The 26,478-nt window shown below is 44.6% G+C and overlaps 1 protein-coding gene across 6 annotated transcripts in view; it reads left to right on the plus strand.

Annotated features, from left to right (window-relative positions):
- Positions 1-26,478, plus strand: part of Tet (tet methylcytosine dioxygenase-like) — a 278,954-nt gene that overhangs the window by 241,504 nt on the left and 10,972 nt on the right. For all 6 annotated transcript variants that reach the window (XM_076307866.1, XM_076307865.1, XM_076307863.1 and 3 more), the window contains one exon: positions 1,653-1,892. In XM_076307866.1, coding sequence (XP_076163981.1) covers positions 1,653-1,892 — 240 coding nt within the window. The remainder of the gene's footprint in view (positions 1-1,652; positions 1,893-26,478) is intronic.

The following is a 26,478-nucleotide window of genomic DNA, read 5'->3' on the forward strand; positions in this document are numbered from 1 at the left end:
GTATTTCCGAATCGCGCGGTGTACCATCGTACCGATCGAGTATCGCGAGTCTCGTGCGTGAAGCGGCTCGGTGTTAAGTTCGTCGATAATTCGCGTCGTGCAACGTTTAACGATGGCTTCCTGATAGCGTGGCTCGAGGGACGCCGTTAATAATTGATCAAGTTTGCCCCGGGGAGGGGATCGAGGGGGGGGCCTGGTTATAGCTCTCGGCCAGCGGCGCTTGTTGAACTATGGAAACCGTTTCAGCCGCCTCGGCCTACTTAGGCCACCTTGTTATTTTTAGCATTAGGGTCACAGCGGCGTACAGCCGGCTACCGTTGCCGCGCGCAACGCACACGCCATCCTGTGCCCGACCGTCCTTCCTTCCTTCCTTCCGTTCGTTCGTTTCCAAAGACCGCGACGCGAGGCGACGCGACGCCGGCCGCGTCCTTTTGTCACCGGTATGGTGACGCGAGTGGGCGGTCCACGAGTGGGACACTTTCCACCCGAAGAAAAACGGTCAACCGCGCTTCCGGCGCGTGTCGTTCAACCTCTTCAACTTCCCCCGGCTCAACGCGGCGCGACGACGCACTCGAGAATGAAAGTTATTGGATAATTGGGAATCGCCGACGGTCTCGTTGTCGTCTCCGTCCCGTGACCAACGATATCAAAAAAATGGCGAATTTTTTGCAGGGGAATGTTGAGTAGTGCCCATTTTTGTAAAATAAGATTTTGAAGAGAATTGCTCGGTTCTGTAAAGGGGAATATTAAGAAATGCTCATCTTTGTAAAAGAGAACGTTAAGAAATGGTTATTTTTGTAAAGGAGGATGTTAAGAAATGGCCATTTTTGTAAAGGGCAATGTTAAGAAATTCCCGTTTTTATAAAGGGGAATGTTAAATAGTGCCCATTTTTGTAAAAAAATGTTGAAAAGTGCCCGTTGAGGAGAATAATAAAAAGAAAAATGAGGAGAGTATTAAGAAATGCTCATCCTTGTAAAAGAGGATGTTAAGAAACGGCCATTTTTGTAAATGAAAGTGTTAAGAAATGCCCATTTTTATAAAGGGGAATGTCAAATAACATCCATTTTTGTAAAAGAGGATGTGAAAGAATGCCCACTCCTGAAAGGAGAATATTAAAAAATGCTCATCCTCGTAAAAGAGAACGTTAAACAATACCCATTTTTGTAAACGACGATAATCTCTTTCTGCGAATTCTCATTGCCAGACGGTGCTAAAATGTTCTTTAACCCTCGCGATACCAACGGTTCGGATGACCGCGAGAGAAACGAGGCGTGGGTCCGAACGGACCCGTAACTCGATCCCGCTCGCGGAAACATTTCGATCGAAGATCGCATCGTTTCATCGTACTTCCCTCAATTTCCAAAGAATACCGTACCAACGGTGCAATCGAGGGACGTAACGATCCCTCTGGGTCTAAGAAGACCCATACGCGGCGCGACTAGGGTTAACATCCTCGTGGTCCCATCGTCTCGCGTTTTATCGTCCCCGCGAAACGGATCTCTCCCCTCCGAGCTCGTAATTTACATTCCGATCGATGATGACCAGGTTTAACTCGAAAATGACGCGACACGGCTTCGAACTGTACGCAAACGTCTCTACCGCGAAGCTGTCGTTCCCCGTTTTGATCGTAGATCAATGTTCCATGTTACAGAGTTATCGAAAGATCGCCCGGCAAGTCAGCACACCGGACAGCGCACCTGTAGGCTTAGGCAGTCCCCAGGCTGGCATAGGCGGACTCCAGCAGCATCAGCAACAACCGCAACAGCAAACGCAACAAACGCTCCATCAACCGGATCCCATGCAGCAGTCCAAGGACAATCTGAATCCGGCGGCGAACCAGCAAACCGGGGCCCTTAGAAACGGAAATCCGCCGCCTCCTGTCGTTTCTATGGTGAGTGGAGATTTTGTTACTCGAACGGATCTGAGTCCAACTATGGTCGTTTTAACGAGACGAGTCGGTGGATACGAACAATTGACGCTGGAACCACACGAGCCGTGGTTCCGGGTCGGTTCGGACCCCAACGTGAGCAATTTGTTTTCGCTTATTCCTACGATTCACGACACGGATAATAATGATCGTTAATAAGAACAAAAGACTAAATAAATATACTCTATCTTGCCTGGACGTCGCCTTTGCAATGTATACTATCATCTGTGAAACTTCGTTTTCGCAATTGTCTTCATCGTAGTTTATCAGCTAGAGGAACACTTACTCGTAATTAGTAATCGTTGGAGATCGTACCAGGGGATAAGGAGATAGTTTCTTTTAATAATAATTCGTTCACGGAATTATTATCTTTCGTAATTTTGAAATTGGAACACGGATTCCTGTAATATTGATGGCTAATAGGACTAAAAAACAAAATAAATATACTCAATTTTGCCTGGACCTCGCTTTTGCAATGTATACTATCATCCGTGAAACTTCGTTTTCGCAATTGTCTTCATTGTAGATTATCAGCTAGTGGAAAGTTTACTCGTAATTAGTAATCGTTGGAGATCGTAGCAGGGGATAAGAAGGTTTCTTTTAATAATAATTCGTTCGCGGAATTATTATCTTTCGTAATGTTGAAATTGGAACACGGATTCCTGTAATGTTTGGGATCGAAACTTTTCCTCGTCGGTGATTCCCTATTCGAAGATGTAGGCGGAATTCTCTTCCGTTTGGTGGAGCAACGGTGTGGTGGTCGTTTGGCACGGGCTCAAGTCGAGTTGAAAATCCTTTATGGGATTACAAGCGTCTTGGTCCCCAAGGATCGCATCGATCCCTTCCTGCTCGGTCGCTCCTCTTCCGTAATCTGGGCTGGTATATCGGCATGTAGCACGTAGCACACTTCGGGGAATAAACAGTTCCCCATCGGGGTGACCCCTTCGTGTATTTCGTGTATACCAATGCTAAACTCAGCCCCGAGGACCTTGACCCAGACTATTCCGGCTCATTACTTCAATCCGTCTTCACCCTCGAAGGAACCACTTGCTCTTCCTGTTCCACGCCCGTGGTTCGAATTCCGTTGATAAAAAGAGTTCCCGGTTCCTCGATACCGGCAAATCTTTCACCTTACAATTTAAGCGTCCGATCGTGGCATCTTCGATTTATTTCATTCGTCTGCACGATGAACCAATGTCGAATTTTTAACGCAGATCCTGTCAGTTGTTCGAAAGATCGATTAACGAATTATATTGACGCAACTGTCGACCAAAAAGAGGAATTTATGAGAGATACGTGTTAAATAAATTTTGTTTACAAACACAATTGGAACCGGTCACTTTCACTGGTTGAAATATCTAGAATCAAACTGGACGATTTACCAGAGTATTTAATACTTGGAAATTTTGTTCCATTGTACGACGTAAACACATCGTAAATGTACCGGTGTTGGTTAGTAGTTCAATTCTGGTGTTCCCGTAATTTATTATTTTTCCGCAATTATAACTACCACGATAGATGCAATCTTACATTCTCTTAGTCGTCTCGTTGTATCAAAAAAACACGAGTTCCATAAATTCTGAAATATTTTTAACTCGTAGGATTCTTTTTATTTTGTTTTCAATTTTTTGATCTTTTTTTTCACTCAAACAACCATCGGTACATCATTCGAGGACAATATGATATTTAGTTCAGGTAACTTTACCTTCTCACTCTACACTCTATAACACAATACACGCCTACAGTGTACAAACAGGCAACAGTTCGATAACACCAAATAACAAACATCGCGATTAACGTAACTTCGTACGAAAAGAAACATCGATTCGCGAACCTCTCGATACTGCGAGACTTTATTCCAATTTATGGAGAGTTTCCAGCATCGAGATCGTTATTTCCATGAAATTCCACGACCAGAGTGTCGAACGAAGGAATTCAGTTCGGAATTTACCACCAACGACACGTGACCGCGTATTTCACAATTTGAATACGTTCGATCGTTCGGTATCGACGATCGTCATGCCAAGACCGTTTCACTTTTCAATCGCGATGACCTATAGCCACGTGCTTCCATCGACGATCGAAGACGATATTACGGATTTCCTATCCGACCGAGAGATTAGGTATACGTACCTACCTTGCGCGTCTCGGAATATTATCAAACCGTGGAACGAGTTTGGCCGTAAAACGCCAGCACGAGGCTGATTCGTACATAAAGGGGATCTTTTCTTTTTATTCGTAATAATTTTGAGAAAATTAACGAACGAAAAATATATTCCCACGCGGGGTCCATTAACTTCTGTACACCTTCGCCGGTAAACGAGTGGTCCTTTTTTTTCACTTCGGTATCGTAAAAGTTCGTCGGACAGATATTGAGCCAATTACGAACGAATTCTTCCACTTGCGTATCCACTTCTCGCATTCTTCTCGTCCTAATGGAGGAGTCGAGGAATTCGAAACTCTTTCGACGCTCCAAGTAAACGATACTCCCTTGACGACAAAATTCAAGTTCCCGAGGCAATTTTTTGAAAATTAATCGCTTTGTACGGCGATGTGGGATCTCGCGAAGCATTAGCACAGAAACACTATCTGAAACGATATTACGTAAGAAAGATATCTCGTTTGTGCAGGGTGGTCCGAAAATCGGTATGCTTCGATCAATTGCCATTTTTGTACGAAGAGACGCGATCGTTTGTTGGTAATTTTTTAACGAGAAATTTTGTGGTACAAAATTTTCTCGTGCGGAATTTTGTAGTGCAAAACTTTCTAGCACGAAATTTTGTAGTGCAAAACTTTCTAGTACGAAATTTTGTAGTGCAAAACTTTCTATTACGAAATTTTGTAGTGCAAAACTTTCTAGTACGAAATTTTGTAGTGCAAAACTTTCTAGTACGAAATTTTGTAGTGCAAAACTTTCTATTACGAAATTTTGTAGTGTAAAATTTTCTAATGTAAACTTTTCCAATGTTAAATTTTCTACTTTAAGATTCATCGCTTTTAAAAGTACACATTTTTTTTTAAATATTTCACTATTGCTTTCGTTATTGATATCGACAAATTTGTGTTCTTATTTGTCGATCTTTTATTATTAATTTATTTTGTACGTACGATATCACGATTCGGTGTAAAAATTACAAAATCCCGAGGAAAGGAACACTTCGAGCGCGTCGTCTTAAAAGCATGTCGTCTTTCCCATCGTTACTTTCCTTGGGTAAAGTCAAAGACAATCGCGTAAAAGCATGTCATCTTTCTCGACGTTACTCTCTCTCGGTAAAGTCGAAGGAATTATAATCTCGTCGTCGTCCAGTGACTCGGAAGCATTCCAGTTGATTTTCTCGTCATTTTTTTCTCACTTGTATACTTCTTATTTTACAACGTCGTTAACGACTATAACGTTGCGTAAAAAATTTACACGTACTTGTTCACAGCATGCCATTCAACGTATTAAAATAATACATTTTTCGTATAATCACAGAGAACGTACCACGATGAGTAACTATAATCACTATTGGTATCGATAATATAAAATAGAACATTTCTCCTAAAACGTAACGAGCATTTGACGATCTACGACTATAGTTCCAATTAGTACCGAAAGATTCAAAATAGTACTTTTTCCAAAAACTCAGCGAGCATTCGACTATCCACTATAGTTACCATGGGCACCGAAATATTTAAAATAGTACTTTTTCCAAAAACTCGTCGAGCATTCGACGATACATAACTACAATCTCCATTCATATCGATAAAATAGTCTTCATTTTCTACGACTCGAATATTTAACAACGCGGGAGCATAATCACCGTTCTTATCGGAAGAGTCGAAGAATGAATTTTCCTCACTCGCGAATCACCGGTCGGTGAAAAAAAACGACCCGTCGTGGTAGAGCTCAATGGCGGATGCTCTCGACACCAACGACGACGACGACGTCGACGTCAACGACGACGATGCAACGCGACGTCTCGCTCCCCAAGGCGTCCCTCTCGCTTTCTACGAGACCGTCCCCGTCCGTAGCGAAAGAGAAAAGTCGAGCGAAGAGGAGCAGAAAGACGACCAGCGGTCCCGGAGGAAGTAAGGAATGCGGTTCTCCGCATTCGTTTTCGAGCGTGTGTATCTCGATCCTCCTCTACGGGCGGCGCGCGAGGTTACTGGGCAAACCAGTCTGCAGTCGCGCGAGTAGCCAGGACACCGTGTGTTTTCCGCGGCGTACACCGCGAGCACGTGTGAGGTTTTAATCCGTGTGTAAAACCGCGTCCCGCGGGTGTCCAACCAAGGTGGTAACCCCCTCGTCCGCGAGTGTCCAACCAAGGTGGGAACCCCCTCGTCCGCGACTTGTCCGGTTATCGGCTACCGTCAAGGTCGTCCCCCTCCCCAACGAGCCATGAACTCGATCTCTCAACGGGAACGCGCTACCCCCACCACCCCTACTCCCGGAACGGGGCAAGCGGACGAAATTTACTGCCCCATTACTGGTCAACGTAGAAGTTTACAGGGGTGGGGGTAGAGGTCCGAAACGAGACGTTTACGGGCATCCGTAAATGTTAACTCGAAACTTCTTCATCCGCGCGTCTCCGTCACGTTTCTAAGATGAATTGTTCTTTTTTGCTTTTTTTTTTTGGAGCGGTAGGATCGACTGGACCAATCATTGGGCTCGGTGCGGACTTCTATCGAGGGTACCGATTTTCGATCGGTGGCATTGCGACGGATCTGTAATGTATCGGAACGATCGAAAACAATTGACACGAGTAGATAGTCTGGAAGATGATACTTGAGGGAATTTTGAGGAAAAAGATTTGTAGGTTAGGGTACGTTAATTCACGTTAGTTTTATGCGCTTTTGAATACGGAAGAAAAGGAAGTGCATCAGAGTGTAGTAAGTGCACTTGATAGTTTTTGTTTAGCGGAAACAATTCCACGCAAGCGACAGAAAAAGTATGTTTCCTCGTGGTAACTTCTTCGAAGTTAAGGGCCGATAACAACGGAAGAAATTGCACGTGTAGATGCGGTGTAACTCGGTTAACCCTAACGGCGGTTTAGAGAACTAGGGGAGAGACCACGCGTGGGTCCAAACAGACCCGTAGCATCGAATACATCGAACGAGAATTCTATTACCTTATCGTACCTTTCTGAATTTCTAAGGAAAGCTTGTAATTGAGCAAAAGTCTCTCTGAATCTTAAAATACCCGGTAATCGCAAGAGTTAACGAGCAAACCGGTCAGAAGTTGACTAGACGAATTCAATGCTCAATGTCTCGACCAGATGGCCATTGAGAACCATCCGTTGAGAACCCTTGGACCAATGGAAGATTCCTGGGTCAGAAAAAGCTCTACCGGTGGCTCTCCGCGTGTAGTTTCGTAGGAGGCGGTTACTCGAACGATCGGATCAGGGTAGAGAAGGAACGAAAAGGGTAGCTTTTGTTTACAGGTTATCTTCGCGTGTTATCTCGTACCAGACGTTTCGAGGCCAGAATTGGCCGAAACGGGACCCACGGATGATCGATGAACGGTTAAGTAGAGTGGACTGTAGAGATTGAAAGCGGTTCTGGTATCGGTTCCGGTTCTCGGAACGATTACGAGGAACCGAAATAACGCTTCGACCGTAACGAGTGAAAGAAGTTCCACAGCCTGTTAATACGTCGGCTCTTCTCGATCCTGTATCGATTCTACACAGAGCGAGACTCGACAAGTGCAACTGGAAATAGGACGATACTACGTGAACAAATTAATCGAAAATCCCAAATAAAATATCTTCCCACCAAAGATGATGATTCTATGCGAAAAATGGAGAATATCTAACAATCTTTTCTCATGGAACGGGGCGATTCTACGCGTAAAAATAAGTCGAGAACGTGGACAATCTTTTCACACGGAAGAGGACGATTCTACGTGAAAAAATAAACTTTCTTTAGACGCGGTTTTCTTTTCGAGAAACTTCGAATGTTTAGTTAAGCGTGCACTTTGTATCATCAATCAATTGCGTGATTATAGGTAACAGTAACCTATATAATCCTGTCGCTAATGGCATAATTCCTAATTGAGTGACGAGTGTTCGCTATACTCTTCGAAACGTGCGTCCATTGGAACAATGAAATTAAATTTTATGAAATTAAATTAAATTTCTGTATTTTTTACTCATTTTTAGTCTTCACGTAGACTTCACTCGTCCTCCTTATTGTATCGTGCTTACTGGAACTCACTGTATATCGGTTTGGTACCTTTTCGTCAAACCGGTTCAAGTAGACAATCAATTTTTATATTTTTGTCCATAATACTTGTCGCAATATTGAATCTTAAATGTAATCGATTTTTATATTTTTGTCCATAATGTTTGCGCAGATATTAAAAGTAACGTCGATAATTCGTTTGAAGATGGAATGTTACAAATTTTTCGAATAAAACTTTCATTCCGTTTTAAATATTTTTAAACGTGAACTTACACAACTCACGTTACGGTCTATTACGTGCTTCGATGATACATCAATGATCGGTTCTCCGAAGTACTTCGAACGATCGTGCATTCCGATGGCGGACTTATAAACGAACGAAGAAGAGAGGCCCTCGAGTCTCGCGAAACGAAGACGAACGTGCAGTTCGTTTCTATTCCTGATAGAAAAATAATTCAATGGAACGTAAAATAGACGATTTATCGAACGAATCGAAATTTAGATCTTTCACCGATATTTCGCTCTATTGGAACAATAACCAAAAAGAATCGTTTAAATTACAAAAATTAACGAGGACGTAAAAGCGGAAAGATTATTTTCAGCGTTCAAGTTTATTTTATCGTCGCATCGTGTACAGTTCAATTCAAACGTGATAAACGACGTTCTAATTATCGGAGTAAATTAGAATAATATTGGAAAGATAAGCGACGGCGACGACGAGTTGTAAAATGTTTAACGAACTAGTAGTAGATATTATTCGTAATACGTAACCGATGCGTATTGAATTGATGTCGATAATCAATCGTTTGTAATCAAGTGTTTAGATATACGGTTACGAATTTATCCTATTCTATCTCGCTCGCATTTTTTATTTCTCGCTCTTATTCTTCAAGCAGACCCTGTTCAGGATCGTACGTATAACACAATGAATTGAAAATCGATCAGGATGGATATATACGGCATAGAATTATTTTGGAACCAAAATAAACCGATATACAAACTGACTGAGAGCTAATATCGAATAGAACCTTTCTCTACTCGTAAAGGTTAGAGCAGCTTTCGGTTCTTGTAATTGTTTCAGTCAGAACCTTTGTATAACAATCATTAACACTTATTTTTTGAAATTTTCTTCGATTTGTGACAACTTTAAAGTATCTTCTCGATTCTTCGTAATTATTTTAGTCAGAACCTTCGTATAACAATTATTAATTATTTTTGAAACCTTCTTCCACTCGTGAAAATTAAAGCATATATTTCTTAATACTTGTTTCAGTCAAAACCTTTGTATGACAACTATTGACATTTATTTTTGAAACCTTCTTCGATTCGTAACGATCAAAGTATCTTTTCTGTTCTTCGTAATTATTTTAGTCAGAACCTTCGTATAACAATTATTAACATTTATTTTTGTAACTTCTCTCGACTCCTAAATAAACCGATCGTTCATCGAAAAAACCCGAGTAATTTTATAACCAATTCTATTTCCTTTTACGCATTCCTACGTATTCAAAGGGCGACAACGGTTCGAACGTTAGGATTAGAGAGAATTATCATACAGATGGGCCATAGAACAGTTGAACTGGTTAAGACGTCCGGCAAAGAAGAGAAACTTCCAGACCGATAAACTTTACAGCCTATTCTCTTCTCCTTCGCGTGTTTCTCCGTTCGAATATCGTGAATCAACGAGAAAGAATCTTCGAATAGACCGTGAATGGCTACTTTCGTAACGTCTGCTTTTTACGCGTCGAAATAAGAAACTCTTCTCTGCTAAGATCAACGAGAGATCTATAAACGTCTCGCGGAATCTCTAAATAATCGTTTACAAAAATTAAACAATCCTGTTAGAATTTACGAGTCTGCTTTCCTTTATGAAAAAGAAAAAACATGGCAAACATACGAAACTAATCGTATTTCGTTCTCGATTTCAAATCCGTGATCTTTCTCCAACCCAAAAATCAAACTATTAACAGTCTCCTACGTTTGCCAGTAGACCACAATAGCTCTTGGTAGGAATATTCCACTATTCGAGCACGCTCGACTGATCCATTTTACCAAACATTTATTACACTTTTCTCGTGATCATCCGACCACCTGCGGCTAGAATTCCAGTAACGATTGTCGCACAGGAGTACCTACGAGTCTAAATTCCGATGAAATCGTCACTTCCGGCGAGTCCTCGTTAAAGTCTCGCTCAAAGTTCATCAACTTCTACTCCGGTACGTTTGCATCGTCTGTCTCACTGAACGGAGTCCCGGGGCGCAGGAAACCACAGGACGATTCCTTGTCCCCCCGTTGCGTCAACGAATCCCTTTGACGCGGTCAGCAATCTTCTCGAGTCGTCGCGAGAAAAAAAGGAAAGGAAAGGTGGTCGCAACGGTGGGCGCAAGAAACGGAGATGTATTCCGGAACAACGGAAACGATTGAAACCGTTGGAGGATTCCAGTTCGGGGAATCGTCCTGATTTCCTACACTCGGTTGAACACCGGGATCCGATTAACCCCATCGTCGAACGGCTAGTTTCGTTTCCCCCTTCCCGCCGGTTTCGCATCGATGACGACCTCTTTGGACGTCTTTCGTCACCGTCTGCGCCCTTTCGCGTTCCACTCGATCTCCGTGCTTTTTAACCGTGGCGAGGGAACGGACGAAAAAGAATGGAAAAAAAAAAAAGGAAAAAAGAACAAAAAAGCTCTCTCGAGCGACGGCGCGCACCCGCAGAAGGAATCGCGGCCGGTAGACAGGTATCGGCACTTACTCCAGCGCCCGTTTGCACCCTCCCCCTTCCCCCCAACCCAACCCTCGACCGTCCCCCTCTCGGTGGTGCCACCCTTGTTCCTCTCCGGCCGTCATTCTCCGCCTCCGCCGCCGCCACCTCTTGCTCCTCTTGATACTGCTCGCTTTTCCTTCTCCCCCTTGGCAGGCCCCCGGGCCCCCTCCCCCTCGGTTCTCGTTCGCTCCCAGTGGCTCCGGGACGTTCCCCTCTCCCTTTCTCTCGGTTAGGTCGGCGGTTCCTGTTCCTGCGGGTATTGATTCGCGTTGGCGGGCGGTCACCGCCCCCATAGTCGCTGTCTGCCGGTAGTCTACCCTTGCCCCGACGTTATGCTGTTATTTCGGCGGGCCGATCTCCTCGCGAGCCCTTGTCACGAGGAAAAGGAAGCCGGTGGGGAAAGAAAAAAAAATACCGCGTAACGGTCCCAGCCCGGGTGTGCTCGAGCCGGATCGTCGTCGTGCAACCAGGGTAAGACCAACCAAGCTGCCCGCGCTCCTTTGTCCCTTTTAACGCGACCGGCGCCTTCTGGGCTTTCCGTCCTTTTCTTTTTGCTCGCGTCCAAACGGAAGCTCGCGTCACGTACGTTCTCGCGGAAGGATCTTCGAGCTCGTTCATTCGTGGATAATTTGTCCCGCGATCCTGGTCCACGAGTCGTGCGCGACACTATTTCGTAGACGATTCCAAAGTTTACCTCCTCGTCCTTGGGTTATTGTCTATCGAGTTGTTGAAAGTCTCATCGCTTGCGCGATTCTGCTCCTTGGTTGTTTTACGAAGGCCTCGACGCGTGACGACTCCGTGCGTTGCAAGTGACGCGCGACACAGTCACTCGGGATACAACCTGTCGTCCACCCTCCGAGTTGCATCCGTACGTTCTCGCGGAACGTTGAAAACTTTGCAGCTCGTTCAGTCGTGGATAATTTGTCCCGCGATCCTGGTCCACGAGTCGTGCGCGACACTATTTCGTAGACGATTCCAAAGTTTACCTCCTCGTCCTTGGGTTATTGTCTATCGAGTTGTTGAAAGTCTCATCGCTTGCGCGATTCTGCTCGTTGGTAGTTTTACGAAGGCCTCGACGCGTGACGATCCCGTGCGTTGCAAGTGACGCGCGATACAGTCACTCGGGATACAACCTGTCGTCCACCCTCCGAGTTGCATCCATACGTTCTCGCGGAACGTCGAAGATCTTCGCTCTTGCGCGTTTGTTATTACTCGCGTAACTTTCGCGCGTTCCTCGAGTGGTCACCGTGGTCCACGAGTACCGGGCGAAACTGTACCTTTCGAGCTTTCCAGTTTCCCGTGTAAAAGAACGAATCGAGCGCAAAGTGTTAAATGTTCATCGATCGTTGTAAAACCTAAAAAAAAGAAAAGAAGAATACTTTGTAAATTGTACAAATCTACAAGATTCGAATTCCACGATTTATTCTTACTGTCGATTTGGAAGATCTCTTCGTGTCTCTTCGCGGAACGTCGAAAATCCACGGTCCGCGTTCCCCGATTCAACGATCCCGCGTTTTCGAGTCCACCGAGTCCCGTAGTCGTGTGCCACAAGTGCCACGCGACACGGTTCCCCGCGTAGAGATCGTCGTCGTTCGACGTTACAGCGAACGGTCGCGGTCAGAACCGGGAGCGGGAGGGATGGAGAGGGGGGGAGCCAAAATAGTTGCGGCGCACCGACGCGTCCACGAGGCGCGTCACGGTCGACAAAGTGACCGCGACGCGCCGCTACTCGTCTCCGTAGCGCGCACGTTCACGCGACACGCGAACTGGAAAATCGAGTTGCTCGGGCCGCGGGCAGGGAGGGCGCCCGTACACTCGCCGCGTTCCACGGCACGTGGGCTTCCCGGGCCGGGCTCGGGCGGCAATTCTCGCTCGGGGCGGCGGGCATCACCACCGCGCGTTAGCCCCGCGTTAGCGGAGTAGGCGACGCGGCGTTAATAGCGCGTTTCCACCGCGTTAAACGGGGGCTATCTGCGCGCGTAAACGCGGTCAGCCCCGCGATACGGTAATTGGCAATATCGTCGCCGATAAAGGAATCAACGTTACAGGCCGCGGCGGGACCCGACCATTATGCAGTAAACCGAAACCGCGAAACGCCGCGCGCGGTGCTCATCGCTCGTGCACGAATTGCATCTGACCGCGAAGCACGTGCGGTTTTCTCTGTACGCTTGGTCGCGAACAAGCGTCACCGTTCCGCGTTCGGTGCGAGTATTATTCGTCCCGCGTAGGATCGTGACGGTGCTCCGAAACCCGGAGAGAAATCGAGCATCCGTGAAAAGTATCCGCGAAAAGTAAACGTCTCGGCTCCGGTGGATCGGATTCGATGACACGGCGTTGTCGATCGAACATCGGAGAGAGTACATTTGAATGGAAACTCGACTGAGAGAGAGAGAGAGAGAGTGACGCGATAAATATCTGTTCCTTGAATCTTGGAAAGTACGCGATATCGAGGGGAACATAGAGTCGGGGAACGCGATTGGAATTTTAAAGGGGAACGAGGTGCGAAGAATGTTCACTTCTTTTCGAAAGCGAAAAAGTTTTAGATATTTACGGACGTTGTTTTCGTATTTCGGGGCAAGTGTCCGCACCGGAGAAAGTCTAATCTTCGGAACGTTTCAGGGTGTAAGACGATTCGGGTAATTGGTGTATTCGAGCGATAGGAGTTTCCCGATTTCAACGACCACCGAACGTACCGCGTTCGAAACCTAGACTAGTAGCTGGGAAATTAATGGTACTACTTAGGAGGATTATATTTGAATCTCCGACAAGTGCCGCGAAACATAACAATGTAGCTCGTGGATCGAGCCGAACGGACGGAGAATGCATTTGAATCATTGAGGAGACACGAGATGTAATAACGTCGCCTGCGAATCTTGGGAAACCATTTTAATCGATGATGTCGAGAAACACGACGGATTGGAATTTTAGAGGACGTGTAACTTAGCGGATGCGTCCGTTTCGGGAGCAGAATCGTTTTAAACGTTCGAGGATGGACGCTATTTTTATCTTTCGATGCAATTATGCGCGATAAAGCTCCCGTCGAGGAACAAAATAATTCGAATAACAAACCGATTTGTTCGGATAACACGGTGAGATCCATTCGCGATCGCTTGGGGATTTGCAATTTTTTTTTTATAAAACTAACCGGCCGACAATGTTGCACGGATAGTAAAAATTGAATCATTATCGAATTCGATTCGTTACGAACAATTGTAACGTTTCTGTACAAATTTAACTCGATATCGCGTTGTTTTTATTACCGCGTGCAATCTACGTGTACAAAAAATAGAAAACACGCTTCGATTGAGAATAAGTTTCGAAGAAACGTTCGGTACGAATTCGATGAGAATTTTGATAACAATTCGATAACGATAGTTTGTTTCCGATTGCAATTATCGCAATCGGTACCGATAACCGAAGTTTGACCGTAACAGGCGGATTATTTTTAACTAATTTTATGTGGAGTATTTTGAGATCGAGCGATTACGATAATAATGGCTAATCGATAGTATTATCCGTGATTATGGTACCTGGATTCCACTGTAATTCTCTAATTCCAACCTCCAACAAACCTCGATGTACTCGAATCTTCGACGAGCAACCGGAAGCATTAGAGCAAAGCTCGTGATTCGAAATATTGCGCAGGGTGTTCGAATTTTGTGGAGTATATTAGAATTTTCAATGAATAACATTATAACCGTAAACAAACTGAGGAAAACTTTCCTAAAATTCGACCGTGTACAACGAAGTTTACTTTATTCAAATAACTTGCGGAACTACCGAAAAATAACAGAATCTTCGTGACTTTGAGCTTAAACTAAAATTCAGGGATTACATTGTCAACTTTGTTGATATCGTAGCAAAACTTTGACGTCGATAAATATCCATTAAACGCGACTCGATCTCTAAACTTTCGCTCTTGTCTGTCTTTGAATTTTTTACGACTTTTGACTTTCTCCGATTATTTACCATCACCTTTCTCCAATTTTTCAACGTTTCGAGAAACCAGGTGGCGTTACGTTACGAGATAGTCAACAAGTGATACGACTTTCGATTCTTATCCCATAAACGTCGATCGAAGTAGCGATAAGTTCGACACCTCGATAACGCTGCTAATTATAAATTCAACGAGACATCGAGAGCACTCGAAGAAAGTGAACTCGAATAGTTCGTTAAACACATTACACTACCTTGTATTTTTTATTTTCTTTTTTTTTACTCAACATCATTTACATGCATTCATTCACTGCATTTAAATAACGCATATATAAACTTCTTTTGCCCGTACGTTAACGAACTTTAAATAAAGTAATTACTCTCCATACTTATCGTTACCAAAATGAACAAATTTTTCATAATTCTAGACTCGATCGTAAATACATCACATTCTCGATACTCAACATTTTTAAAATAAACAAATTTTTCGTAATTCTAGACTCACTCGTCTATCGAGAGACTCGATCGTAAATACATTATATTCTCGATCATATCCAGAATAAACAAATTCTTCGTCATTTCGAACTTACTCGAGGATCATAAATACGAAACGTAAACGTTCCAAGAGAAAAAAATCCAGAACTCTGTCCATCGAAGGCTATACTACCGTGCAAGGATCGTAAATAAAAAACGCTCCAAGAGAAAAAAATCCAAAATCCTGTTCGTCGAAGACTATACTACGCTGCACGAATCGCGATATTTCCGTAACTCCGTTGGCAGCCGAGTTTCGTTAGAAACCACGCAATTTTATAAGTATCGCTACCGCGCCGAAGGAAACAATACTCGAGTAAATTGACTCGAAATTCCACGGGTACGCATTTATCTTGGTTCCACTTCTGGTTGCCAGGCTCGCTCGACGCGGACATCGTTCGCGTTCTCCATCCCCCGTTCTCTCCCTCTCTCGAGAAAAAGCGTGAAAGGTCTAGCGCTGGCTTTGTTCCGCGATATTTTCTTTTTTCTTTTTCCTTTTTTTTCTTTCTTTTCTCTCTCTCTCTCCTCCTCTTTTTTCTTTTTTCGTTTGTTTCGCTCCCGTTTCTTTTCACGGAATCGTTTGAGGCGCATTGTTTTCGCCGAAAGCGACCAGTTTCGCTCGCGCCCGTGAATAAAACCGCCGCTAAGATGTAGATAGCGGTCGCCCGTTTCTGTCAAACCCTCCCCTCACCGTCCCTCTTCCATCCACCGTCACCTTCACCTGCCCCCGGTACGCCGATTCTTTTCCATAGCCCCGGATTCGAGAACGCGCATAAATCGTGGCGCGCTCTCCGCGCAACGAGGGAGCAAAAGTGACGGTGAATCGTCGAGGGAAATTGTTATTGCAAAGAGTCGAAACGTGCGGGTGAACGTCTCTCGGATACCGGTCGAGGCGATGCATCTGGCAGCTAATCGATACCGAGAGTATCGTTTCGGAACATTCTGACAAGCGTGACTGGTGGAACCAACGACTCTGTTAATTTACGGCTGCGTAGCCCACGAAGGGAGCGGACAAAAACGCGCGATAATATCGCCCGAGAAATTGTTATTTAATCGAAACCCACCCACCCCACCTCCCTTTTGGTCGGAGAGGAGGACTTGCGTTGGACGAAGTCGAGGGTTCGAGAAACGTTCGAATCGGTGCAACGATTCTTTAACAATTACCTATTATCTGACAGTGTAACTGTATTGTGTTGGTTGATTGTTTTAAAATTTGTTTTGAAATTTTTTATTCAATCGAAACCTCCTCCTCCCTCCTGGACGGAGAGGAGGACTTGCGTTGAATGAAGTCGAGGGTTCGAGAAACGTTCGAATCGGTGCAACGATTCTTGAACAATTACCTAATATCTGACAGTGTAACTGTATTGTGTTGGTTGATTGTTTTAAAATTTGTTTTGAAATTTTTTATTCAATCGAAACCTCCTCCTCCCTCCTGGACGGAGAGGAGGACTTGCGTTGGACGAAGTCAAGGGTTCGAGAAACGTTCGAATCGGTGCAACGATTCTTTAACAATTACCTAATATCTGACAGTGTAACTGTATTGTGTCAGTTATTGGTTTTAAAATTTTTTTCAAAATTCTGCATTAATTGTCAGTACTTTCGTTCGTGCAACTTTATAGACAATTCTTGTACTGTTCGCTATCACTTACATTCCTTTCGGAAAAATGTGACATTTGTTTTATAATCGATCAGATGACCGGGTATAGGTAATCGTTACTTTCGTGTTTAATTCCAGTTTATTTTTAGGAATCTTTTTGAGAAAAAATCTCAACAACTATATTCATGGGGAAAAAGTTGTTCAAAATGTTGATTTCTACAACATATTCAGAAATCGTCGAAATCGGTAAGACACCCCTTCCTTTTCTAAATAATTACCGATTCCGTTTCATCGGTTGTCGCAGCGTTCCGCACGATCGAACGATCGAAAAGACTCGATAGAAACAACGTGTAGTTACAGCGTGTAACCGGTGGCGGGAGAGACAGACGGGTGGGGACGATGTGCACCGAGGGACGTTGCATTGATAAATGAATTTTCGCTGCGCGGTGGTGGTACGCGCGCGTATGCCAACGCGCATAGGTACCATCTGCGCAGTGGCAGCGACGCACGATCATCCGCGCACGCGGAACGCTTAATGAAATAAACGTATCGATGCGGGACTGATTGCTGTGGCTAATTCGTCGATAAATTTGCAGCCCCCTCTGTTTGAAACGATTTAGAGAGAGGACATTCGCGCTCACGCGCGCAACCCACCGACCGTGGACGGAAGGGGGGTTGGAACAGTGAAATTAATTTCTGGCTCGATTTTCAAAGCGGTTTAAATTCGCACGCGGCTGCCAAGTTCGTTTCCGTGTTTCGCGCCGCGCCTACCTGTAATCGAATATCGGGCCCGATCCTCGTGATCCTCGCGAAGAGATTGGATTCGACGAATAGTAATCGACGTCCGTGGGGGGCGTAGACGAGGGACCTTTTTCTTTTTTTCGAGGCATCCGGAACGTGTAATACCGTATTAAACGAACGTGCACCGGCTTGCGCGAAATCGGCGCAGGAATCGTATTAATCGTTTCTCCTTGGTTACTCTTCGACGTTTCGGTGATCGTATTTAACACTGAGGTGTACGGGACACGTAATTTCGGTACATTTCGACTGACGAGGAATATTACAGAAACCGTTTACATTTTTCTTTTACCACTTGTACCGAATTTACTCCATTTAATACCGCTTTTTCTCTATTTTTACTAATTTTGTAATACAGCCGAACAAAGAGTTTTAAAAGATAGTATCCCTTCACCGAAAAAGTCACTATTCTTGCAGTAATTGCCAATGTGTATAATCTAATAATACAATATATATATATGTTTGTTTAGTAACGGGTGAATTTTGTCGCGTTCTCGACTTCCTTATTAGTCGTCGAAGTAATGTAATAATTATGCAACACGCGATCAAACTTGCAACGGTACCTTGTCCGGGATTGAACGATTCTTTCTTCCAATGGAAAACAAATACCGTGGTTTTTAAAACTTTGAGTCGTTTATCGACCAAAAAATTTCATTATGAAATTCGACCGAAATTTTATTCGAATACTTCCTCTGTACAACCGAGGTGCCAAGACACTTTCGGACAAGTAATAATTACATAACATTATTCGTGTATCGATTTAACCCTTCGAGCCCTGAATACTCCTATTGGGAATTATGGGATATTAAAAGAAGTAACTACAGCGTACTGTATTTTACTTTATATTTTATTTCTCTGGAAGGTATACCGTTCTTGCTAGAACCTTGCACAACGCGAGACAGAACTCGAATGCAGAAGAGGGTATTAGATGCAGTTTTCCCAAGTCCCTTAATTCTTTTCTGCAGCGTGAAGCGAACACTTCAAACGTTCCCAGAACCTCTTCTGGATCGACCTCGTGTATATTTCTCCTAAGAAATGAATTCTTTTACATAAATACATTTAAAAGTATTTTATTTTCAACAACTGTTACAAAGTTCAGATTGTAATATTTAATTTATTACAATACGCAGGGATCACGCGTATCTGGTAATACAGTGATTTAACTTTATGTAAACAACAGTGTCGTGTGCTTTTCTCGACTCTCTGCTTGCGACTGACTGTAAAAACTAAAAAAGAAAGTAATGGCCAAACCGTTGACCACTCAGGGGACGAACACAGTCCCCAAAACCTAAGACAGACCATTCGTCACCAACATGTGACACTACCTAAGTCATTGTTGCATTTATTTCAACAACAGCTGGGGAATCTTTTTCTCCTAACGTGAATTTTGACGTACAAAATGTAGTTACATTTATGGTCAGTTAACCATAAATAGTAATTGTACATCTTTCACCCGGAAATCACGCGCGCCGTGAAACTTGATCCCGGTGGTTTGGCACGAAGCGACGATTCAACTGTGCCCCCGAAAACGTGGACGTTGCTCGAATGGCCCGCTTTAATTCGCCAACGTGCTGCACACACCCTCCAATGAGCGTGCTCCGTCACGCGAGGGACGTCCAGCGTTCCGTGAATCATCGAGTGAAGCCCAGGAACCAGTCACCGCAGGTCGGCTACGTGCAAGGTGGAAAAACGAAGGAAAGGAAGGAGCCGGAACGGAAGGGGTCGAGGTCAACGAACGGCTCGTGGAGATCCTTAGAGACGAGAGAGGGTAACGAGAACGCGAGAACGAGATAGAGAGAGAGAGAGAGAGAAAGGGAAGCGTGGCGAGGGGAGAGAGAGAGCGAGAGAGAACGAGACAGAGGGAAACGCAGCTCCTGAGGGTTATGTTTGGGTGCTGTCGCGGCACATCCCGTTTTATCGCGCCTCGGGTTTACGTTGCCCTAGGTCACGATGTCAAGAGAACGGAAGGATTTTCCCCCTGAGAGCCTCGGCAACGCGCGACCGAGAGTCGCCGCGAGGAACAGAGAGGAGACGAGCGGCGCGAGCTTGGCGGTAGAAGAGGAAAGGAGGAAAACACGAAGGAGAAACCGAGGGAGACGGTGGCTCTGAGGGATCGCTGACTCGGTTGGCGAGACGCCCGGGTCTTCGATGCTATCAACCTCGACCACAAACACCGATTCACGGCCACTTTGGGGGGTTCCCCGTAGTTTCTCCGCCTGGCCGACACCTTTCCCGCTCTCCTGGACCGTTCCGGCGACCCACTTTTTCGAACGTTCGCAACCGTCTCGGTGTTTTATCCGCACCGAACGTTCCGTTTAATCCCCGGCAGTCACCGAGACCGATTCGACGGGAAACCCAACGAGCGATAACAACGTGCAACGATGGAAACGTTCACGGTGATGGTCGACCGGTTGGATCGCGGTCTTGAAATTGAAGTCAGAAGGGAAACGACGAGACTCTTCCGGTATTTCGAACAATCGCCCTCGCGGGAACGACTTTGGTTTCCGTTGACGCGGTTTCAGTGGCGCACGAGCCTTCCATCGAACAGGAACGAATGTTCCGAGAGGAAGACCTCGCGCGCGTTGCGTTTACCCGAGAAACATTCCGAGCCATCGATTCGAGTTTTTCGACCAGCGTTCCAACGAGTACCTACTCGATCCTTGCTCCTATTACTCGAGCGAACGAATTTTGGCTCCTTTTACTCGGATAACCGAATACTCGCGCCTATTACTCGATAACGATACCTACTCGTGCTGTTGCATCGACTCCTGTTACTCGATTGATCGAGTACTCGGTTCTGTTACTCGAATAACCGAGTACTTGCTCCTGTTACTCGAATAAGTAAATATTCGATCGTCTAACTCGGATAACAGAATACTCGCGCCTATTACTTAGTCAACGAATACCTACTCGAGTTGTTGCATCGGCTCCTGTTACTCGAATGATCGAGTACTCGGTTCTGTTACTCGAATAACCGAGTACTTGCTCCTGTTACTCGAATAAGTAAATATTCGCTCGTCTAACTCGGATAACAGAATACTCGCGCCTATTACTTAGTCAACGAATACCTACTCGAGTTGTTGCATCGACTCCTGTTACTCGAATGGTCGAGTACTTGCTCCTGTTACTCGAATAAGTAAATATTCGGGTGACTCGAATAATCGAATACTCGCGCCTATTAGTCGAACAACGAATCTACTCGAATTGTTACATCGAACTCTGTTACATCGAACTCTGTTACTCGAATAATCGAGTACTTCTATTATTCGAATAACCGAATATTAGCTATTACGACTCGTGTAATCAAATATTTGCAGCAGTTGCTCGAATAATCGAGTACTTCTATTATTCGAATAACCGAATATTAGCTATTACGACTCGTATAATCAAATATTTGCAGCAGTTGCTCGAATAATCGATTACTCGACTCCACGAATGTTTCGAGTATTCGGACAGCTTCGCTTTCTCCACGAGACAGACTATGATCTCTTTTCAACGCTCTTTTCGTTCCTGTTCCACGTATTTCCGGTCTACACGCGAAGCGCATATGTTGAACGAGATCGACGCGCACGACGATATTCCGTGCCACTTTTTCGAACAATCATTATTTTTGCTTTTACGTTCTCTCGTATATACGCTTGTATATTCTTTATCATCGAAGAATTACTCATCCACGATCGCCGTCAATCGTTCATTACGCGTCGTTTGCTTCTGGTTTTTACCGTCGCGACCAATTCCGATTCGATTCGCGCTTGCCTGCTATTTCTGCTCGTGTTGTTTACAAAATAACTGAACTTTGCACTTGGCTGTAACGCATTCCGCTTCGCAAAACAGACGAGCATTTTCGATAAAAGCGGAGAAAGTTCGCCAGAATTAGATAACGCCGCGAACAAAACAAATACCACGATAACGTGCACAATAAAATGAAATAACGCGCTCGGGAATATCGTCGAAAACAAACGGATAAAGACTGCGCTGGAATTGCAGAAAACGTTGTACGAAATTTTCGAACGTTCAAAAAGTTGGCAAAAAAGGATTGCAGCGTTCGTGGTACCGGATTCGATTTGAATAGTCGTGGCTCGATAAAAAGAAACAACGCGCTCACGAATGAACCGTTGAAAATTGTAGAAATTGTTGTTTGAAACTTCTTAACATTTAAAAAGTCGATAGAAAAAGAGATTACCTATAGCCTTTATGATCGTAGCTACGATTTGTACACTCGTCGTTCGATAAAACGAAACAACGCGAATCATGGAAAATAATTTTAAGAATTGTTGAAAATTTTGTAATATCCAGAAGATCCAGAAAAAAGAGATTTCCGGTAGATCTACCTATAGATTTCGTGGTCGTAGCTTCGGTTGTTACGATCGTAAATAAAACAAAACTATGTGCTCTCGAACGAATTATCAAAAATAATTTTTGAAATTGTTCAAAATTGTGTAATATCCAGAAGATCCAGAAAAAAGAGATTACCTACCTATAGATTTCGTGGTCGTAGCTTCGGTTGTTACGATCGTAAATAAAACAAAACTATGTGCTCTCGAACGAATTATCAAAAATAATTTTAGAAATTGTTCAAAATTTTTTAATGTCCAGAAGATCGAGAAAAAAGAGATTACCCATAACCTTCGTAATCATAGCATCGTCGCTCGATAAAACGAAACAACGCAAATCATGGAAAATAATTTTAAAAATTGTTCGAAACTTTGTAATATGCAAAAAGTCGAGAAAAAATGATTACGGAAGGTTCGTGGTCGTGGATTCGATTCGAGCGTCGCTCCGTTTCGTCTCGTTATCGGTTAGAGGCAATGCTCGGTTTCCAAGCCCGAATATCACGGAGGAAATTTCACTTCCTTGGTCACCGTCAATGGGATTACCATCGTAACTCAGTTAATTGAACTGTACCGCGTAACAAGGGTAATAACCCGCAAAACGGTTCGTAGCTGCACAGAGCGCAACACCGGATAAACACGCCTCGTGCAAAATATACGAGACAGCTAGATACGTTGTACAACGACCACCGAATTTTATTCGATCGCCCGTTTAATTTTCTTCGTCAGACGCAGCTAAATTCCTCGAAGAGATTTCACCGCGAATAAGATTATTTAAAAATTTTCTATCGTCGAGTGATCGTCCCCATCAACGCGCCTCGATAACACGATCGAACTTCAATTCCCGGAGGGTAAAATGTGTAAAAGGGTGTTTTCTAATTACAGTCGCGAATTGAATTGACCAGCAGGACTCGCGAGAAGTTACGAAACGAATGTTCGGGAATAGGAGTGACTATGAAAAAATTAATTGCTCGAGGCAATAATTATCTCGTGAAAAAAAGTATTGCAGAGAACAAGAGTCGTCCACGTTGATAAAGGATCATGAGAATGTTTATCGATGAACGAGATGTTCGTTGTTATTTCTTTCGAAGTATTTATGCGATTTATAAGTGATTTAAAATTAAATTTTCGAGGCGAGTAATATTGCAATTTACAAGGAGTAGATTTTTGTAACCGAGTTTACGTATCGGAGAGAATCTGTTAGGTTGTTTGGAAAGTCGTTTCATTTTTTTTTTTGGTGAAAACGAAACACGATTTTTTTAGAGTGTATAAATATTTTATTAAATTATATATTCTCCATTTTGGAAAACGAAATGACTTTCCGTACAACCCAATAATTATCGAGTATTATGAAGGTGTGTTAAGAGACAACGAGAGGACACCAAGATTCATTAAAGGACACCAAGAGAACATTAAAATGCAATATAGTCATATTTTTTAAGTAAACCAAAAAAACACCGAAATATACCGACCAAATTTTTTAATATTATATAAAAGACATTTTTCTAACCGTAGCCTGTTTTTCTCATCCTGGTATTTACTAACCTAACTTTAAAATTCGATATAAATATACTCTTCGAACAAACCAAAAAACAACACTAGAGTATACCGACTAAATCTTCCAACACTATATAAAAACGTTTTTCTGTCCTCCCAGTTTTCATCGCTACCCCCCGGTAGTCGATTTTCAAGTATGGAAGATCTCTCGATACAAATTTCCCGCCCCGAATCTCGCGACCTCGTCGATACCCCCCTCCCCCCACCCTGGCGCGTTCAATTTGAAACGCCCTGTACAACGGAGACAGAGAAGAGAAACTCTCAAACGGTGTTGAACAGCCGTCTCGAATACATACTTTATATGCACGGTGATAACGGGTACGACAAAAACTCGAGTGAAATATCGAAAGAGAGGAGAGGAGTCTGCATGTACCTGGCGGGCGAAGAAATTCCCGAACTCCGCGAAGAGACATCTTTTATTTAAACGCGCGTTCGGCCGGACTTTGAAAAATCGATCGTCGGAGGTGGAGTAGACGGCGGTGGGAGAGGGACGCGGCGGAGAGGGCCGACTCGGTCGCGGGAGAAAGTGAAATAGAACGACAAAGCTCGTCGGAGGTGTACGGACGAGCAAACTGATCGCTCGTGCGCGTTGCCTTCGTTTTGCAGCAAGTTTTATAGTCCGGTTGCGAGTTTGCCAGTTCTTTCCATCGTTCTCCGTCGCTTCTCCTTCTCTAGTCCTGTCTCGTTCCCCCTCGTGTTCTCGGTCTATTTGCGGCTCTCTTTTCCCCGTACCGTCTCTCTTTCCCGCGCTCCTCTCGTTCGCTCTCCCGACAGTTTCCTTCCAACGAGCGTTCGCTCTCCGTCTCCGTTCGACCGTCCCACTCGACCGCGCGCAGGGACATACACGCGGACAGACATACGCACACATGCGCGCGCACGAGTAACACACGCGCAGAGACCGAAGCTGTGTCTCTCGGCGAGCGACCGCGAACGGAAAGGAGTAGCGATGGGCACAAGACACTTTAAATGTATAACGATCGCTTCGAAACGGTCGGTAATCGTTCGTTCCGTGTTAAATAGTTCGCGAACCCCTCGCGAAACCGCCCGTTATAAGGAGCCCGTTACAGGGAGTCTCGAGATCGAGGAAGCGAATTTATTATCGTCGGAAGTGTTCGTCCCGCGGGACCACGCGACTCTGCGTGTAAATATCCGTAGCGTTCGAAAACCTCGGAACGTTAACGCCGCCCAAGTGACGCGCGTTCGATGACGAGAGCAACCGGAACGCTGCGACCGCTTTCGTTCGAGGAGACGCTTAGTTAAAACAATAGTTCCGTCGGATTCGATACATCGATTTCTTTACCCTCGAGCGGTAAGATTCTCGATGTTGATGTTCGATCTTTCGAGACGATTCCGATCGTTACACGATTAAATCGCGCGCCCGTGTAATTCGAGAACTTAATCGAGGGAACATCGAGTATCTTTAACCGGGAGAGATCGATTGGACGCAACAGAGATTCTTGCAAATGATCTGTACTCTGTTACAGACAATCGCGCGTGTGTTTCTTCGAATTTTTGGATAAATTTCGAATATCGACCGAGTCTCGATGGAATTCGGTAACCTACGTTTCGCGTTTCTCGAGCGTATTAACGCAAAGCGTGTTCGTGTCGCGCATGTAGTCTTTGCATTTTTCATCGCGACCTTCCGTTGAAAAAAAAATACTCGCGCACGCAAAACTTCGACCATCGTATTGGCTAATACTTGCGCGAGTTTTTTCCCACTTCTGAATCGAGTCGTCGATCAAAATCACTTGGTCGAGGGTACGACAAAACGACTCGACGCGAACGATACGCCTGAGCCGATCCTGATCTTCGTTAGAATTATCGTTCGTTGAAATTTCTTCGTCTATGTAGTCTCTACAGTTCCTCCGTGGTGAACTTTCGAACCTTTCGAAATCGATCGACGCAGCAGAACCAGAGATGTCGCTTCGCGTCGACGAAAATTGATTCTTCGAATCGAGAAATCGATCGCGAAAAGATCGATCTACCGATGTGAAAGAATCGATGGAATCTCGTTCGTAGATACGATCGGATTTTCATTGACGTGTTTCGATGTGAAAATCACAATTGTCGCGAAAAAGTTTTTTTCAATTTTGTGCTTCTTTCATTAAATCGATTGAATTTCGCGCCGAGAAGATCGATCGAATCGATCCGACAAAAGTACGATCTCTACGATCTGTACGAAAGGATCGATCTTTTTTTTTTGAAAATCGATTCGGGATCAACATCTCGGAACGGTATGGTTCTCAAAGTTTCCCAAAAATGTCGAAAGTTCGTTCGCGTGCTCGAATCGATCGGAAGGTTCTCGAAGCCATCGCTGACCGAGGAACGAACGAACGAAAATAAACGAAACTGCATCGCGCAGGTATAGTTCTTCATACGTGGCGATTTCATTGTACTCGCTCGCCGTTCGCGTCGAATCCGCGCGCGAAAGCTCCGACGAAACGCCGTGAGCGCACGATCTCGTCGTCGTTTTCGTTTCGTCGTCCGTTCGCGAACCGTTTCTTTTTTTTTTTTACGCCGATTCACCGAGTTTTCGGTGTCTCGAGCCGGGTTAACCCCCCACCCCGGCCGGGTTCATCCCCTCCCCTCTCCGCGGACCTTACGGTGGCAATTAAGACGGAAGTGATAAACGCCGAATCGTCACGCGACTCCGTTCTCGAGGAACCGATAGCCACGCGGTTGAAGCCAACCTCCGACCATGGGAACGAGCAACGCGATAAAACCGCAGGAAACGAAGTCGGATCGCGATGCGTTCATCGCGAGCCCTTCGCGTTTTTTGATTAATGGCTCTTTTAGGGCTTTGCTTGGAGCTCTCTTTATTTAATTGGGACGCGAGCGTGCGCACCGTAAGAAACGAACGAAACGAGCCCGCGA

The sequence above is a fragment of the Ptiloglossa arizonensis genome, chromosome 3, assembly GCF_051014685.1.
Source record: "Ptiloglossa arizonensis isolate GNS036 chromosome 3, iyPtiAriz1_principal, whole genome shotgun sequence".
In the NCBI taxonomy this organism is placed as follows: domain Eukaryota; kingdom Metazoa; phylum Arthropoda; class Insecta; order Hymenoptera; family Colletidae; genus Ptiloglossa; species Ptiloglossa arizonensis.